This window comes from Garra rufa, chromosome 20, assembly GCF_049309525.1.
Source record: "Garra rufa chromosome 20, GarRuf1.0, whole genome shotgun sequence".
NCBI classification, from domain to species: domain Eukaryota; kingdom Metazoa; phylum Chordata; class Actinopteri; order Cypriniformes; family Cyprinidae; genus Garra; species Garra rufa.
The window spans coordinates 30,870,658-30,885,854 of record NC_133380.1 but is presented as its reverse complement, the minus strand read 5'-3'; the positions used below and the strand labels follow the sequence as shown (position 1 = coordinate 30,885,854).

The window sequence follows — 15,197 nt, the reverse complement described above, 5'->3', positions numbered from 1 at the left end:
ATTGACCAAAATAATCGTGATTATGATTTTTGCCAAAATCGAGCAGCTCTAGTTTAAATGCAGCTTCAAAGGGATCTAAACGATCCCAGCTGAGAAAGAAGGGTCTTATCTAGCAAAACGATTCGTCATTTTTTTTAAACAAACTGACAGTTTATATACTTTTTAACCTCAAACACTTGTCTTGTCTATGTCTGCCTAAACACAGTTTTTTCCAGTTCAAGACAGTTAGGGTATGCTGAAAAACTCCCATCTCATTTGGATCCCAACTTCAAAATTGTCCTACATCGCTGCAGAAGTACCGACCCAGTGTTTACAATGTGAGCGTGCAAAGAAGATCAAACACCCTTTACAAAAAAAAAAAAAAAAGGTAAAACAGCGATGCAGGGTGATTTTGAAGATTTTCGACATACCCTAACTGTATTGACCCGGATTACCCAGAGTGTGCATCGCAGAGATGAGACAATATGAGCATTTGAGGTTAAAAAGTATATAAATTATCAATTTGTTTAGAAAATGACTGATCTTTCACTAGATAAGACCCTTCTTCCTCGGCTGCGATTGTTTAGAGCCCTTGGAAGCTGCATTTATACTACATTTTGTTCAAGGGGTGAGGTAATTATCTGTAAATTGTTTTGTCTGGATGCATATTGATACCGTTCACTGTTTTCCTAAAGTTGCATGCAACTTGCTGCTTGCAGTTTTAATTTAATTAGAATTTGAATATGATAGACAAAAATAAACCTACTATTATATCTCTAACATGATGTATGTGTGCAGTAAATCCAGCATGTGTTTCTTGTGTCTCTTTGCTGTAGGTTCTACACGTTACTTGTGCTCTCAACTGCTTTGTTTGGCAAACCGCCGTTCAAGAATGTGATCGTCAACGGCCTGGTTCTGGCAAGGTAACACACACACACGCTGTCCTCTCATGATCCAGCATGTCATTTGGTCTATACAGGCTATGTCCTCAGGCAGGAATACAGTACAGCACACTGACCTGGAAACTCTGCCATGTCTATCTGCATGTGTGTCGTGTTTGCAGCGACGGACAGAAAATGAGCAAGCGGAAGAAGAATTACCCCGACCCCAGTCTGATTGTGCAGAGCTATGGCGCCGACGCACTCCGGTGAGCAAACCACACTGACGCATCATATACAAACATAAATCATAATCACACTTTCAGGATTTTTCTTCCTCACACTATGTATGCTTGGTAATCTGTGAACCATTTGAAATCCCCCTGAAGCTCAATTGTGACCTGAGCATATGGGCAATGAATAAGAAAATATTTATGTCCATCCATATGGAGCAGTGCACACTAAACACTCTCATATATGATAGGTCCATGCCTTTTACACCCTTTTGTTTTTGCTTTTGTTTATTGTGTTAGGTATGGGTGATATATTGAATATTTGCAATATAATATTATTTTGATGTTGATATATGTATTTTTTCTCAACAATGTTGATTTAGTTTGTCCCTTATAGGATTAGTTTACCTAGTTCATCTAAAAAATACAAATCCTGTCATTAATTACTCACCCTCATTTTTTTTCTTAACCTGCACTGCAAAAAAATCATTTTTGGGTGAACTATCCCTTTAAGAACACATGTATTAGACACAATATTTGGAATCAGACAGTGTCTGAAAGTGATCCTACAGAGCTTTGCACTCATTGTACATTATAACCGGGCTGCAGTGAAATAATCATATCCACGATGAAAGATATGGTGATTGTGGCTTTATCACCAAGCTCTAGTGGGTTTTATTTATTGGCTGAATGCAAAAAGCATCTATTGATCTGAAGCCAGGTCTGAGCAGAATTCAAGTGCTATTGACCCACGTACCTAATTACCCTGAAACATTTGAAATGTTGTGCATTTAATGAGAATGTGAGCAGTACCTCAGTGTTTTGGAGCAAAAATAAACCAAATACTTATTCATTTTGCATTGTGAACTTGCAAATGTTGTCCAGTTACAGTCTGCAGCATCTGCAGCATACTAACATAAGAGAAAATGATTATCAGCCTCAGTTTAGCCTGAACTGCTCTCAGTTCCACACTCTGAGCTTTTCATGGCTTTTGATTTTGTTGGAACAGTTCTCCAGCCATCAGTCTAATAATGGCCAGTGCCCTTGTACAATTCAGATATAAATATCACTGAAACACATTCCTTTCAAAATGAAAGTTAAATCATGTTTCCCTTAATGTATTTTCCATTAAATTTAAATTAAAACAGTGTGCACAAACTTTTACCAAGTAAGTTTTAAGCCAGTAGCGCAAAAAGTAAACTTTATCGTCATTTTTAGAACATGGCCTGTCAGTAAATAAAAACCCAGAATTCCTTCAGGAAACAGCAGTGACGTAGTAGACCAGGGGTCCCCAAACTTTTTTCTGAGCGGGCCACATAATTTTCTTTTCTTTAATGGGGGGCCGGGTCGGTTTATAAAAGAAATTCCATGGGCCAGACTGACTACTATTATATATATGCCAATCAGCTAATCAACTCAAAACACCTGCAAAGGTTTCCTGAGCCGTCAAAATGGTCTTTCAGTTTGGTTCACTAGGCTCCACAATCATGGGGAAGACTGCTGATCTGACAGTTGTCCAGAAGACAATCATTGACACCCTTCACAAGGAGGATAAGCCACAAACATTCATTGCCAAAGAAGCTGTTCACAGAGTGCTGTATCCAAGCATGTTAAAGGAACCGTATGTAAGAAATTTATGTCAGTTAATCATAAAATGGCCCTGACATGTCACTAGACATTAAGAAATCATGTTCATTTCAAATACTTATATCACTGACAACAGTGGTCCGGCCAGGATATTGTCATTTAAAAGTGAGAGTTGCAGCCCTCAACTGATGTTATTGTTGTCATTTTGTGTTTTGGTCTGAGGCGCCACCCTCCAGCTATCTACCAATCACGAAGTCAGTAGAGTTTTGTGAGACGGGTTGCCAGCTCTGTCTGCTCTAGTTACAGCTACGAACGGTGTCGGATAAAACATGTATAACGTTACAAACCTAAAAGACCTCGTTATGAATCCGAAATACGTTGTGACAAAGTCCGAAATAAAACAAGGATTGGTATAGGAGATGCCTTTGAAAGATGGAGACGGCTGAAAACGGAGAAGAATTTGAAGATAGACGCCAACGTTGCTGATTTTCTCCTGGACAAGTAAGATTCATCTATGTTTGGCTAACTTTGCTTCTGTACACAGTGGATTTTCCACGGTCGGCAGTACTAAATGCGTTCATAAAAAGCTTTATATCGCACCACTAGCAGGGTATGAAAACAATCTATGTTCCGACTGAACTGTGGTATTACAGTACATCTTTGCGAAATATTTGGCTAATCGCCAACTGTAAATTTTTGCGATACATAATTACTTCGCAAAACATCTCTTGTGAAGCATAAACATAATTAACAGAAGAAAAACAAATTACTGTGTAGGACTCGTCACTTGAAGCTCCTTGTTGCAGCCTACTCCTGCAGCTTAGCTGGCAACCTCGAGTCAGGGGGGAGCGGGAGGGGATACACTGTTCTACAGTATTTTGAAAGTGATTGCAGTACCAGTTTTGGCCACAATCCTACATACGGTTCCTTTAACAGAAAGTTGAGTGGAAGGAAAAAGTGTGGAAGAAAAAGATGCACAACCAACAAAGAGAACTGCAGCCTTGAGAGGCTTGTCAAGCAAAAGTGATTCAAGAATTTGGGTGAACTTCACAAGGAATGGACTGAGGCTGGAGTCAAGGTATAAAGAGGAATTTGGCTACAGTTGTCGTATTCCTCTTGTTAAGCCACTCCTGAACCACAGACAACATCAGAGGCATCATACCTGCGCTAAGGAGAAGAAGAAATGGACTGTTCCCCAGTGCTCCAAAGTCCTCTTTTCAGATGAGAGCAAATTTTGTATTTTATTTGGAAATCAAGGTCCTAGAGTGTGGAGGAAGGGTGGAGAAGCTCATAGCTCAAGTTGCTTGAAGTCCAGTGTTAAGTTTCCACAGTCTGTGATGATTTGGGGTGCAATGTCATCCGCTGGTGTTGGTCCACTGTGTTTTTTGAATCGAACGTTAAATTCCGCCTTCAGCATTTTCAGCGCTTCAACTGACTTTTCAACTGGTTCTCAGCTGAAAAACTTAACTGGTAACTGGGAGATGAGTGAAGTCTTGCTTTTGCACTTGTCCCATAAGCAGTGCTAGTTTCACCTCAAATGCTATTGAGTCATTTTGTCATCGCTCTGATTTTTCTAGCTGGCTCGCACATCACCTGTACAATCGCGATAACACATTACGTTGAATGTACCATTCTGTTGGTGAATTTAGCAAATAATTAGGCTATGTTAATAACTAAGGGAAATTTTAGCTTGAAAGCCGACCTTTATTATCAAATAACGACATGATATAAGTAAAACATATTTAAAATTACATTTTCAAAATATGTCTCTGGCATTGTTCAGAGGGCCGGTCCAAATGTGGGGGCGGGCCGCATTCGGCCCCCGGGCCTTAGTTTGGGGACCCCTGCTGTACGGGGTTCGTGCAAGTTTGTTTGCGTTGCGGTCCAAGCTGATAAAGTCATCGCTGAGCAGCTCAAACGTATCGTGTTATAGTTTCGCTTTCGTTTCGCGTGCCGTTTTATGTTTCTTATCTGAAACAGAAATGGCAGTGCTTATGACTTGAACAATGCGGTGGCCGCGCCAGTGCGACCGGTCACGAAAATTAGTCGCACCGGCAGAAAAAATGGTCACGGTATTGAGCCTTGTAATATTACCTAAAGTGTCACGCGCGATTCAGTACTAATAGTAAACAAAACCACGTGCCTGTACCATTCATTAACACAGAGACACGCATAATTCATATTTAAACAGTCGGTTTGCGTCTTAATATTAGTCCATATCAAAATTTTGATTGAAGTGTAATGACCTACCTTTGATTAATGCATCCAAACTTTGACAAATTCTGCGTTAAACTGTAAATTCCGTTTTATGACTGGATTCCGCGATTCCGTCCGTGTTTTCTGCATCGCAGAAATCATAAGGCCGTACATATGAGACATGTTGCCGTTTTACTCGATGGTTGGTCCAGTCTGAGATGCTGCCAAACAGCGGACATCATACTAGCACGTTTGTATTTCTTCTTCGCTGCTCTAAACAGTGGTTGCTTGTGGCAACACAGCACAACTTCCTGTGTTTGCATTCTGAGCAGTGAAGAAGAACTGGCTTCCGATTTGCTAGCGGGAATAGTGAGAGAGGATAGTGAGAGAGATTAAAAAAAAAAGACTCCAAGGATCACCACCAAGGCCATCCTGATGAATCTGATCTCTGCTGGTGGCAACATCTCAAGGCAGACAGTCCAACGGACACTGCACACCGCTGGGTTCCATGGACGCAGACCAAGGAGGATACCACTTCTCCAGATAAGGCACACAAAAGCCTGCTTGGCCTTTGCAAATGCTCATCTGGACAAAGAAGAAGACTTCTGGTCTTCTGTTTTATGGTCAGATGATACACAAGTTGAATTATTTGGCCAAAATGATGTAGCCTTCATTTGGCGTAAAAATAGAAGCCTTCAACCCTAAGAACAGCATCCCCACTGTCAAACATGGTGGTGGGAACCTAATGTTTTGGGGGTGTTTTTCTGCCGGTGGACCAGGGAACCTAATCACATTAAACGGCACCATGAAAAAGGAGCAATACATCAAAATTCTCAACAACAACATCAGACAGTCTGCAGAGAAACTTGGCCTTGGGCACCAGTGGACATTTCAGCATGACAACGACCCAAAACACACAGCAAAAGTGGTGAAGAAATCGTTAGCAGACAAAACCAATATCGTTTTGCAGTGACCCAGCCAGAGTCCTGACTTAATTCCAATTGAGAATCTGTGAAAGGAGCTAAAGATCAGGGTGATGACAAGGAGACCCTCCAACCTGAAAGAGTTGAAGCTCCTCGCTAAAGATGAATGGGCAAAAATACCGGTAGAGACATGCAAAAAGCTAGTCAGCAATTATAGGATTGCAGTAATAGTCAATAAAGGCTTTTCTATTGATTAGTAAGAAGGGTATGAATAAGTTGAAGGTGAATAAAGGCAGAATCGATGTGATTTTTGTAAGAAACATATATAAATACATGGCAGAAAATCCTGTGATATCCACTTCGCAGAGCACTTACGGTCGAATAGAACAAACATCTATAACTGGTGATAATAACAGATAATTTGCTCACCCCCTTGTCATCCAAGTGGTCATGTCTTTCTTTCTTCAGTCCTAAATAAATAGTTTTTTGAGGAAAACGTTTCAGGATTTCTGTCCATGTAGTGAACTTCTACGGTGCCCGCGAGTTTGAACTTCCAAAATGCAGTTTAAATGCAGATTCAAAGGGCACTAAACAATCCCAGCCAAGGAAGAAGGGTCTTAACTAACGAAGCAATTTATGCTCTTCAGTCAAAGGAAAAGTCTTCCTCATGTTTTCTCAATTTTGATTTTATTGTGTCTGTCCCTCCAGACTGTATCTGATCAACTCCCCCGTGGTTCGTGCTGAGAACCTGCGCTTCAAAGAAGAGGGGGTACGAGACGTGCTCAAAGACGTCTTCCTGCCCTGGTACAACGCCTACCGCTTCCTGGTGCAGAACGTCCAGAGACTGAAGAAGGTACGAAATCAGACCGGATCTCCTGTAACACCCTCAAAGGCTCTTTGATCCACTCCAAGACTGTGCTCAGTCAGCGCAACTCTTTAAGTTTAGCTTTTTTGTGGCTTCAGCAGCAAAGAAACACATTAAATCTTACATTTACAATCATGATCCAAACCACATCCAAAAACATTTTAACATACCACGTTTGTGGTGTCAGTAGGTTTATTTTAATGAAATTAAGTCAGGAAATTGATTGAATTGAAAGTGACAGTAAATTCATTTATAATGTTACAAAAGATTTCTGTTTTAAATAAATCATCAAAGAATCCTGAAAAATCTAATATGAAGCAGCACTTCAAACGAAAATATGAAATGACACCATTGTTTGCAACATTGATAATAATCAGAAATGTTTCTTCAGTTGCAAGTCAGCATATTAGAATGATTTCTATTCAGCTTTGGCATCACAGAAAAAAAATAATTAATTTTTAATTTAAAAAAGTATCTTTGGTAAGCATAAAAGTAGGCAATGGTGTTTTGTAAAAATCATATTTTAAAACCGTTCAATATTTTACATTACCTAACATAACAGTTAAGAATTTGAAGTTAAGGCTGTCAAAAAGTTAAGGATACCTGATGTAGTTTGAGTGAAATGTCTCTCGCTGACATCCTCTCATGAACCTTGAGTTCAGCAGCACTGAAGAGGAGCAGAGGCAAAGTTTCGTCCTCTCTTTCTACATACTGACAGCAACTCTGACTTACCTTCTTCTGTAGAACATAAAAATAGATGTTTAGCAGAATATCTTGAGTGCTACTTTTATATAATTTCCATAAAATGTATGTCATTATACAATGGTGGTCAAAATTATTAGAACACATTATTATAAAAAATGTTTTTTTACTGTGGTGTGTCAGTTCCAAACATTCATTTTGCCATTAATTGTAATAATCCAGTAAGATTTTTGTTTGCACAAGGATTTTGACAAATGCCAGTGCTCCACACAGAGATCTGATCATCATCCAGACTGTCTGGAATGACATGAAAAAACAGAACAAACTGAGACAGAATAAATCCAGAAGAACTGTAGCAACGTCTCCAAGATGCTTCAAGTAACCTACCTGCAAATCTACCTGAAAAACTAGGACAAAAGCTGCTTTAAATGCAAAGTATGGTCACACCAAATGTTGATTTAATTTAGTTAATAGAATTTAATTGATAAAGACATTATTTTTTGACAGCATTCTCATTTTACAGCATTTAAGCCTTACTGGATCTTACTGGATTATTACAATTATTGGCAAAATGAATGTTATTTTCTACTGACACACTACAGCAAAAGATAGAAATCACAAAAAAAAACATTTTTATAGCTAGTGTTTTACAAATTTTGGCCACCACTGTAAAGGTCAGACCCAGATAGCACACATACATCTGCAATACATACATGTCTGTTAAAGATCTCTTGATCTTGAAAGCATCTCGCAGACGTCTGTAAGATGTCAGTTTTACATACATTCTAATTCATAAACATATTTGACATCTGATAGGAAATGTCCAATAGACATATTGCAGATGAGCAAACTACATCTTGCAGATGTCTTGCAGATGTAAATGCAAAGGTCAAATAGACATCTCCGAGATGTACGTGTGCTATCAGGGGATATAATGCCATGTGTTGACATGTCATATTTGAATAATAAGGTTTGACAACTAGCAATGAGAATATCTCCAGTGAGTAAGAACGAAAAATATGGTTCTGTCTAGGGGTGTGTGATATATAGCGTCTGCGATAATAAACGTAGATCTCGGAGACATCTATTTGACATCTGCTTTTACATCTGCAAGATGTAGTTTGCTCATCTGCAATATGTCTATTGGACTTTTCCTATCAGATGTCAAATAGATGTCTATTAGATGTCTTTAAGATGTTTATGAATTAGAATGTATGTAAAACTGACATTTTACAGATGTCTGCCAGATGTTTGTACACAGCAGATGCTTTTCAGATTAAGAGATCTTTAACAGGCATTTTGCAGACGTACGTGTGCTATCTGGGAATGATGTGCGATTTGACAGTATGGAGTATATTGCAAAAAGCAAACAAAACATACCTACGGAGTGTACGCATAACATTACATTATGTGTTGAAGTTAGCATTTAGAGGGCGTTTTTTTTGCTGGATGATTCAGTCTATTAAAATGCATTTAGAATGAACACAAAAGACATCTGTAAGATGTCAGTTTTATATACATTCTAATTCATAAACATCTTAAAGACATCTAATAGACTTCTATTTGACATCTGATAGGAAACGTCCAATTGCCGTATTGCAGATGAGCAAACTATGTCTTACAGATGTAAATGCAGACGTCTCCGAGATGTACGTGTGCTATCAGGGATGTTTCAGATAGCATACTTTCTGTTTTTTACTTTATAAAGGTAAAAATGCCCATAAATAGTAAGAATCAGTTTAAACTTGTTGGAAAAGAATAACTTATATCGCTGCTTTGAAATGGCCACACAGAATATCAAAAACTTTAGGAGTCAGCACAGTAGTCCTTAAGCACAATAACACACGGCAAAATATTGTCTAATTGTTATTGATAAAATCCCAGAAAATATTGAGATATTATTTTTTGTCAATATTGCACACTCCTAGTTCTGTCTTGAGTGAACTATTCATTTACCAGCTTACCATTATTAACTGACCATGATCGTTTTTCTTTTTGCCAAACTTGCCCTTGAGAGTCAGTAGAGTAGATGTGTCATAGTAGTGCTCAGTGCTTGACATCAGCTTCTCTTCCAGTATGCAAAAACGATAAAGCACACACATATAAACTGTATGAGCTCGCTCACTCACTTCTGTCTGCTCACTGTACTCATTAGGAAGAGGCCATTGAGTTCCTGTACAACGAGAGGACAGCCAGTGCGAGCGACAACATCATGGATAAATGGATCCAGTCTTTCACTCAGTCACTCATTCAGTTCTTCAGAGATGAGATGGGAGGTGAGCGATCAGCGGTTGCTCTCACACCAATCAATGTGGAACTCCTACACTTGACAACAAGGACAGTCTGAAATAGATCTGTTTTCGTGTGCCTGTGTTTTCAGCCTACAGACTCTATACGGTGGTTCCCAAACTTGTCAAGTTTGTGGATATGCTCACCAACTGGTATGTGAGGACGAACCGCAGGCGACTGAAGGTAGGCAAGATATGAGTCATACACAGTCAAAAACATCAGGGCAGTCTCACAAAACCTGTCAAAAACTTCCTGGTCGTGGTTCAAATTAATCAAAAGAAAGAGAAAAGAAAATATATTTTGTTTGAGCCTCCACTTCTTCTAAGGAAACTGCTTCTGCTTGTGTTCTTTAGGCTAAAAGTGGCCCACACTGAAAACCTGTATAAGGGCCATAATGCATAGATCTGTAATTTTTTAAAAAAGATATTTCATCCCTGAATGCAAGTTCAATTTCAACTTTTCAACGTTTATTTTTTAAATAATTTTGTAATGCACAATGTTTTTCTTTTCTTTTCTTTTCTTTTTTTTTTTTCATTTAAATGTATTTATTTTATTTAAAAAAAAAATGTTAGGCACTTTTGCCTTTTTTTGTATTTTAAAAATATAAATTTTTAATATGAATATTTTTAAGTTGGTCTTTTATAAAATTTTTGTTTAAGTTTTAATTTTGATTTTCTTTTTTATTATTATTATTTTTTTATTATTTTTGTGCACTTTTGTCATTTTTTATTTTTTATATTTAAAAAAATATTACTTTTTAAGGTGATCTTTTTTTTTTTTTTTTTTTTTTTTTTTACAATTTCTGTTTAATTTTTAGTTTTGATTTATTTCCAGTTATTGTTGCAGTTCAACTTTTTTTTTCTGTTAGTTACCAAGACAGCATTTCTAACTTTTATTTTAATATTTTCTTTTTTTATTTAACTTTGTTTATTTTTTAAATAATTTTGTAATGCACTTTTGTCATTTTTAAAAAACAATAATATTTTTTTGTATTTTAAAAATAGCTTTTTAAGTTGATTTCTTCTTTTTGCATTTCAGTTTAAGGTTTAGTTTTATTTTTTTCCAGTCATTTTTGCACTTCAGATTATTTCTGTTGCCGAGTTGCCAAGACAGAATTTTTAACTTTTATTTTAATATTTTCTTGTTTCCATTTAAATGTATTTATTTATTTTTTAATAATTTTGTAATGCACTTTGACCATTTTTAAATAGTTTTTTGGTTGTATTTCAAAAAATACGACGAACAGAAAGAAAACCATTATACATTTTTTGTAAATTCTTATTAGGACACAATGGATGAAAAAATTGAGTATGTGAGTTTTTATCTGGTCTGAGTTTGTATTACAATCGAAATACAATAGAAAGGAAGAGGTTAACAGCTTGGGCACAACTTCAGCCCAAAGGTGTGGCTTTTTCTGGTTCATTTCCTGGTGCAGTCACTTGTGGCCTTAATTATAACCTCATGTGTTTTATAACAACTAGTGTATTATTTTGCTTTGTTGATGAAGAATGCACTGCTTAAAGCTGCAATTTTGTTGTATTTGACAAATATAAATCACCAGATGTTTCACCACGGTTTGGATGAACTCACTTTGCACATTAGCCACAACAAATCCATTCATCCACAGCTATGCAAACCAGTTTTATAGACTACAGAAAGCACTGTAGTGTTTTTTTAGTGTTTTGGGAGAAGATAATGTCCCATGGGCCCTCTTTAGCCCCATTGTACTCTCTTATAGAGAACATTATGTGTGAGGCCTGTAATTCTGCATAGGACAAGCAGTTATATAATAATAATAATAATAATAATAATAATATATTTTATTTAAAGGGACCTTTTTAAGCACTCAAGGACACTGTACAGTTGTGATGATCATACAAATCCAGACAACAATACAAGCTAATGTAAACAAATTAGTTTTAAAGAGCAGGTCATATGTTTTTTTAAAGTGTCCTAATATTGTGTTGGAGTCCCCTACAACAGGTTTAAATGCATCTAAGGTCAGATAATTTTCTCAGAACATACTTTTAAACATAGTCATTTGTCAATGATTTTGAAACGGATTGCCTGAAACAGCTTTATGTGTAATGTTGGTAAACCCCTCTTTTCTATAAGCCTACTCTGCTCTGATTGGTCATTTGGCCAAGCCTGTTGTGATTGGCACAGAGATGAGTCTGTGGTTGTTTTTGATGTCCGCAGGTTGAAGCGACCCAAATTACAGTATGTCACAAAAGTGAGTACACCCCTCACATTTCAGCAACCATTTTAGTATATCTTCTCAAGGGACAATACTATAGAAATGAAACTTGGATATATTTTAGAGTAGGCAATGTGCAGCTTGTATAGCAGTGTAGATTTACTGTCCTCTGAAAATAACTCAACATACAGCCATTATCGTCAAAATAGCTGGCAACAAAAGTAAGTACACCCTAAGTGAACTTGTCCAAAGTGTCAATATATTGTGTTAGCACCATTGTTATCTGGCACTGCCTTAATCATCCTGGGCATGGAATTGACCAGAGCTGCACAGGTTGTTGCTGGGATCCTCTTCCACTCCTCACAGAGCTACTGGACGTTAGACACCTTCCGCTTGAGGATGCCCCACAGGTGCTTAATAGGGTTAAGGTCTGGAGACATACCTGGCCACCCCCTTCACCTTCAGCTTCCTCAGCAAGGCAGTTGTCATTTTGGTGGTGTGTTTGGGATCGTTATCATGTTGGCAAACTGCCGCTCGACCTAGTTTCTGGAGGGAAGGCATCATGTTCTGCTTCAGAATCTACAGTACATAATGGAATCCATGTTTCCCTCAGTGAACTGCAGCTCCCCAGTACTAGCAGCACTCATGCAGCCCCAGACCATGATGCTACCACCACCATGCTTGACAGTAGGCAAGACACAATTTTCTTGGTACTCCTCACCAGAGCATCGCCACACATGCTGGACACCATTTGAGCCAAACAAGTTTATCTTATAGTCTCATCAGACCACAGGACATGGTTCCAGTAATTTATGCTCTTGGATAGGTTGTCTTCAGCAAACTGTTGGCAGGCTTTTTTTGTGAGCCAGCTTCAGATGAGGCTTCTTCTGGGACAACGCCTATGCAAACCGACTTAATGCAGTGTGCGGCATAAGGTCTGAGCACTGACAAGCTGACCTTCTACTTCTGCAACCTTTAAAGCAATGCTGGCAGCACTCATGCATCTGTTTTTTGAAGCCAGGTCCTGCACCTGACGCATAGAACGAGTGCTCAACTTCATTGATTGACCCTTGGAAGGCCTGTTCCGAATGGAACCCATCTTGGAAAACCTCTGTATGACCCTGACCACTGTAGTGTAACTTGGTTTCAGGGTATTACTGAACCTCTAATAGCCTTGGCCATCTTTGTGGAGAGCAACAACTCAAATTCTTAAATCCTAAGAGAGTTCTTTACCATGAGATGCCATGTTGAACATCCAGTGGTCAGTATAAGAGAATTGTACTTAAAGCACCTAATTTGAATTGCTCTAATACAATATACACAACTTTGTATGGTCCTGTCAAGCAGACAAAAACATAAACATGTTCAATAGGACATGTGGCTTTGCACGGTTAAACAACATACTGCTGTTATCACTTAGGGTGTACTCACTTTTGTTGCCAGCTATTTTGACAAGAATGGCTGTATGTTGAGTAATTTTCAGAGGACAGTACATCGATGCTGCTATACAAGCTGCACGTTGACTACTCTAAAATATATCCAAGTTTCATTTCTATAGTATTGTCTTTTGAGAATATATACTAAAATGGTTGCTGAAATGTGAGAGGTGTACTCACTTTTGTGAGATACTGTATGTCATGGCGCAATTCACACAAACATAATCTGTTATGTCTTACATGAACATTTATTTAGTTGGGGAAAAGTGATGTGTAAAATAATATTAGAACCATGCATTAGAGTAGGTCTTAATATAGATCTGTCTCAATGTTAATCAAACATTACAAGAAAAGACAGAATCACTCGCTGCTCTTGATTAAACTACTGTTTATTTGCAACTTTGTTCTTATTTTTAATAACAAAGATAAAATAAAAATAGCCATATTGTGATTTAATAATATAGTAATTATTTTTAAGAAAAGAATTGGAGGAAAATATACAACGTTGCTTGGTGATTTTTGCTTTGGAAAACTTAAACCCGATTTTGTCGAAATCAACTCGGCTGACTCTATCATCTACAAACGGCTGTAGCTCAGTCATTTTTTGTCCGATTTCAACAAGTCATATTATTCTGAAAGTATTTTAATAAATAATGTAAAAAAAAAACTCATTTTGCCAGCACTGGTCACATTTGTTTCACTTTATTTTTCTGACAAGAAATGCTTACTTCAAAAAAAAAAATAGGTGTGCCCCAGGGGTTTGTCATAAGCCTGTTTGCATTCCTTAATATTGAGAAAACTGCATCACACTAATGAACTCCATGCATTACATCTGGATAATCAACATTAAATTCAGCCTTTATTTGTCTTTTCAGTTTATCCTACTCAGCCTATGCATATTCAATTCTCACACCTATAGAGTGTCTTTGTACATGCTGTTAACATGACTGTAAACACAGAGCTGGACCTGCAGGCTCAAACATGATGCGCTGTTGTGACAGTACGCTGTACAGCCAGCATGTTGCGTGTTATGTGCTTGCAGCTGTTAACGTCTTTCTCTCTTTCTCTCTCTCTGTGTGTGTGTGTTCAGGGTGAGAGTGGTACTGAAGACTGCATGCGTGCCCTGGAGACCCTCTTCAGCGTGCTCTTCTCCATGTGCAGACTGATGGTGAGTCACGCCAGCGCTCGCAGCTCCTGCGCGAGTTTGGAAATCAAGTGCTCAAAATGCACTTCAGATGTAGAGAAGAGAAGGAATGTGGTCATTCTCAAAGGATTGTGATGAAATGATAGAAGTGTAGCAATGCTGGAGGAGGATAAATGGTGCAATATGATCACTGGTTTGTACACTGGAAATAATTTTCCTGTAATAAAAAAACCTTGAAATGCAAAACTCCTTTTCATATAGTGTCTTAATTGCAACTTATGAAATATCTCCATAATAGGTAAATGAATCTTTGTTTTAAGGATGTTTATTTATTTGTAGAAAACAAGATGATTTTGCACTATAATAATTGTAGAGCTGATTATCCTTTTATAACTATAAAGGCAGGGCGTCAGTAGAGCTCATTTACTGCAATAATTAATTACTGACCCAAAAGGTAATTGGCAAAATCATTTGATAGATAAGCAGGGTGTGGGACAGTCAATGCCCCATTTTCCTCTTCAGTGGTTCTGAGTGTCTAATGTTTAAATTAATCTCCATAAAGCCTCACAGTAGCCTCATTGTACAGTTATTGCTTAAGCAGATGATGACAGATTTTCAAAAGTGAATGGTTTAAGATCGAAGGAAACAGAAAAAAGCCCTGAACATGAGTGTGGCGTATGTTATTAACCTCGGTTTTGTCATGATGGTTACATGAATAGAGTTGTACTTGTGAATTGTAGTGTGTTCGTGCACTAATGGATCCTTTCT

The 15,197-nt window shown here is 37.8% G+C and overlaps 1 protein-coding gene across 1 annotated transcript in view; it reads left to right on the top strand.

Annotated features, from left to right (window-relative positions):
* The window catches only part of LOC141293518 (isoleucine--tRNA ligase, cytoplasmic-like), a 96,334-nt gene that overhangs the window by 52,909 nt on the left and 28,228 nt on the right, over positions 1-15,197 (top strand). The window contains exons 17-22 of the mRNA XM_073825548.1: positions 816-902; positions 1,043-1,126; positions 6,505-6,649; positions 9,519-9,639; positions 9,744-9,835; positions 14,376-14,560. Of these exons, the coding sequence (XP_073681649.1) occupies positions 816-902; positions 1,043-1,126; positions 6,505-6,649; positions 9,519-9,639; positions 9,744-9,835; positions 14,376-14,560 (714 nt within the window). The remainder of the gene's footprint in view (positions 1-815; positions 903-1,042; positions 1,127-6,504; positions 6,650-9,518; positions 9,640-9,743; positions 9,836-14,375; positions 14,561-15,197) is intronic.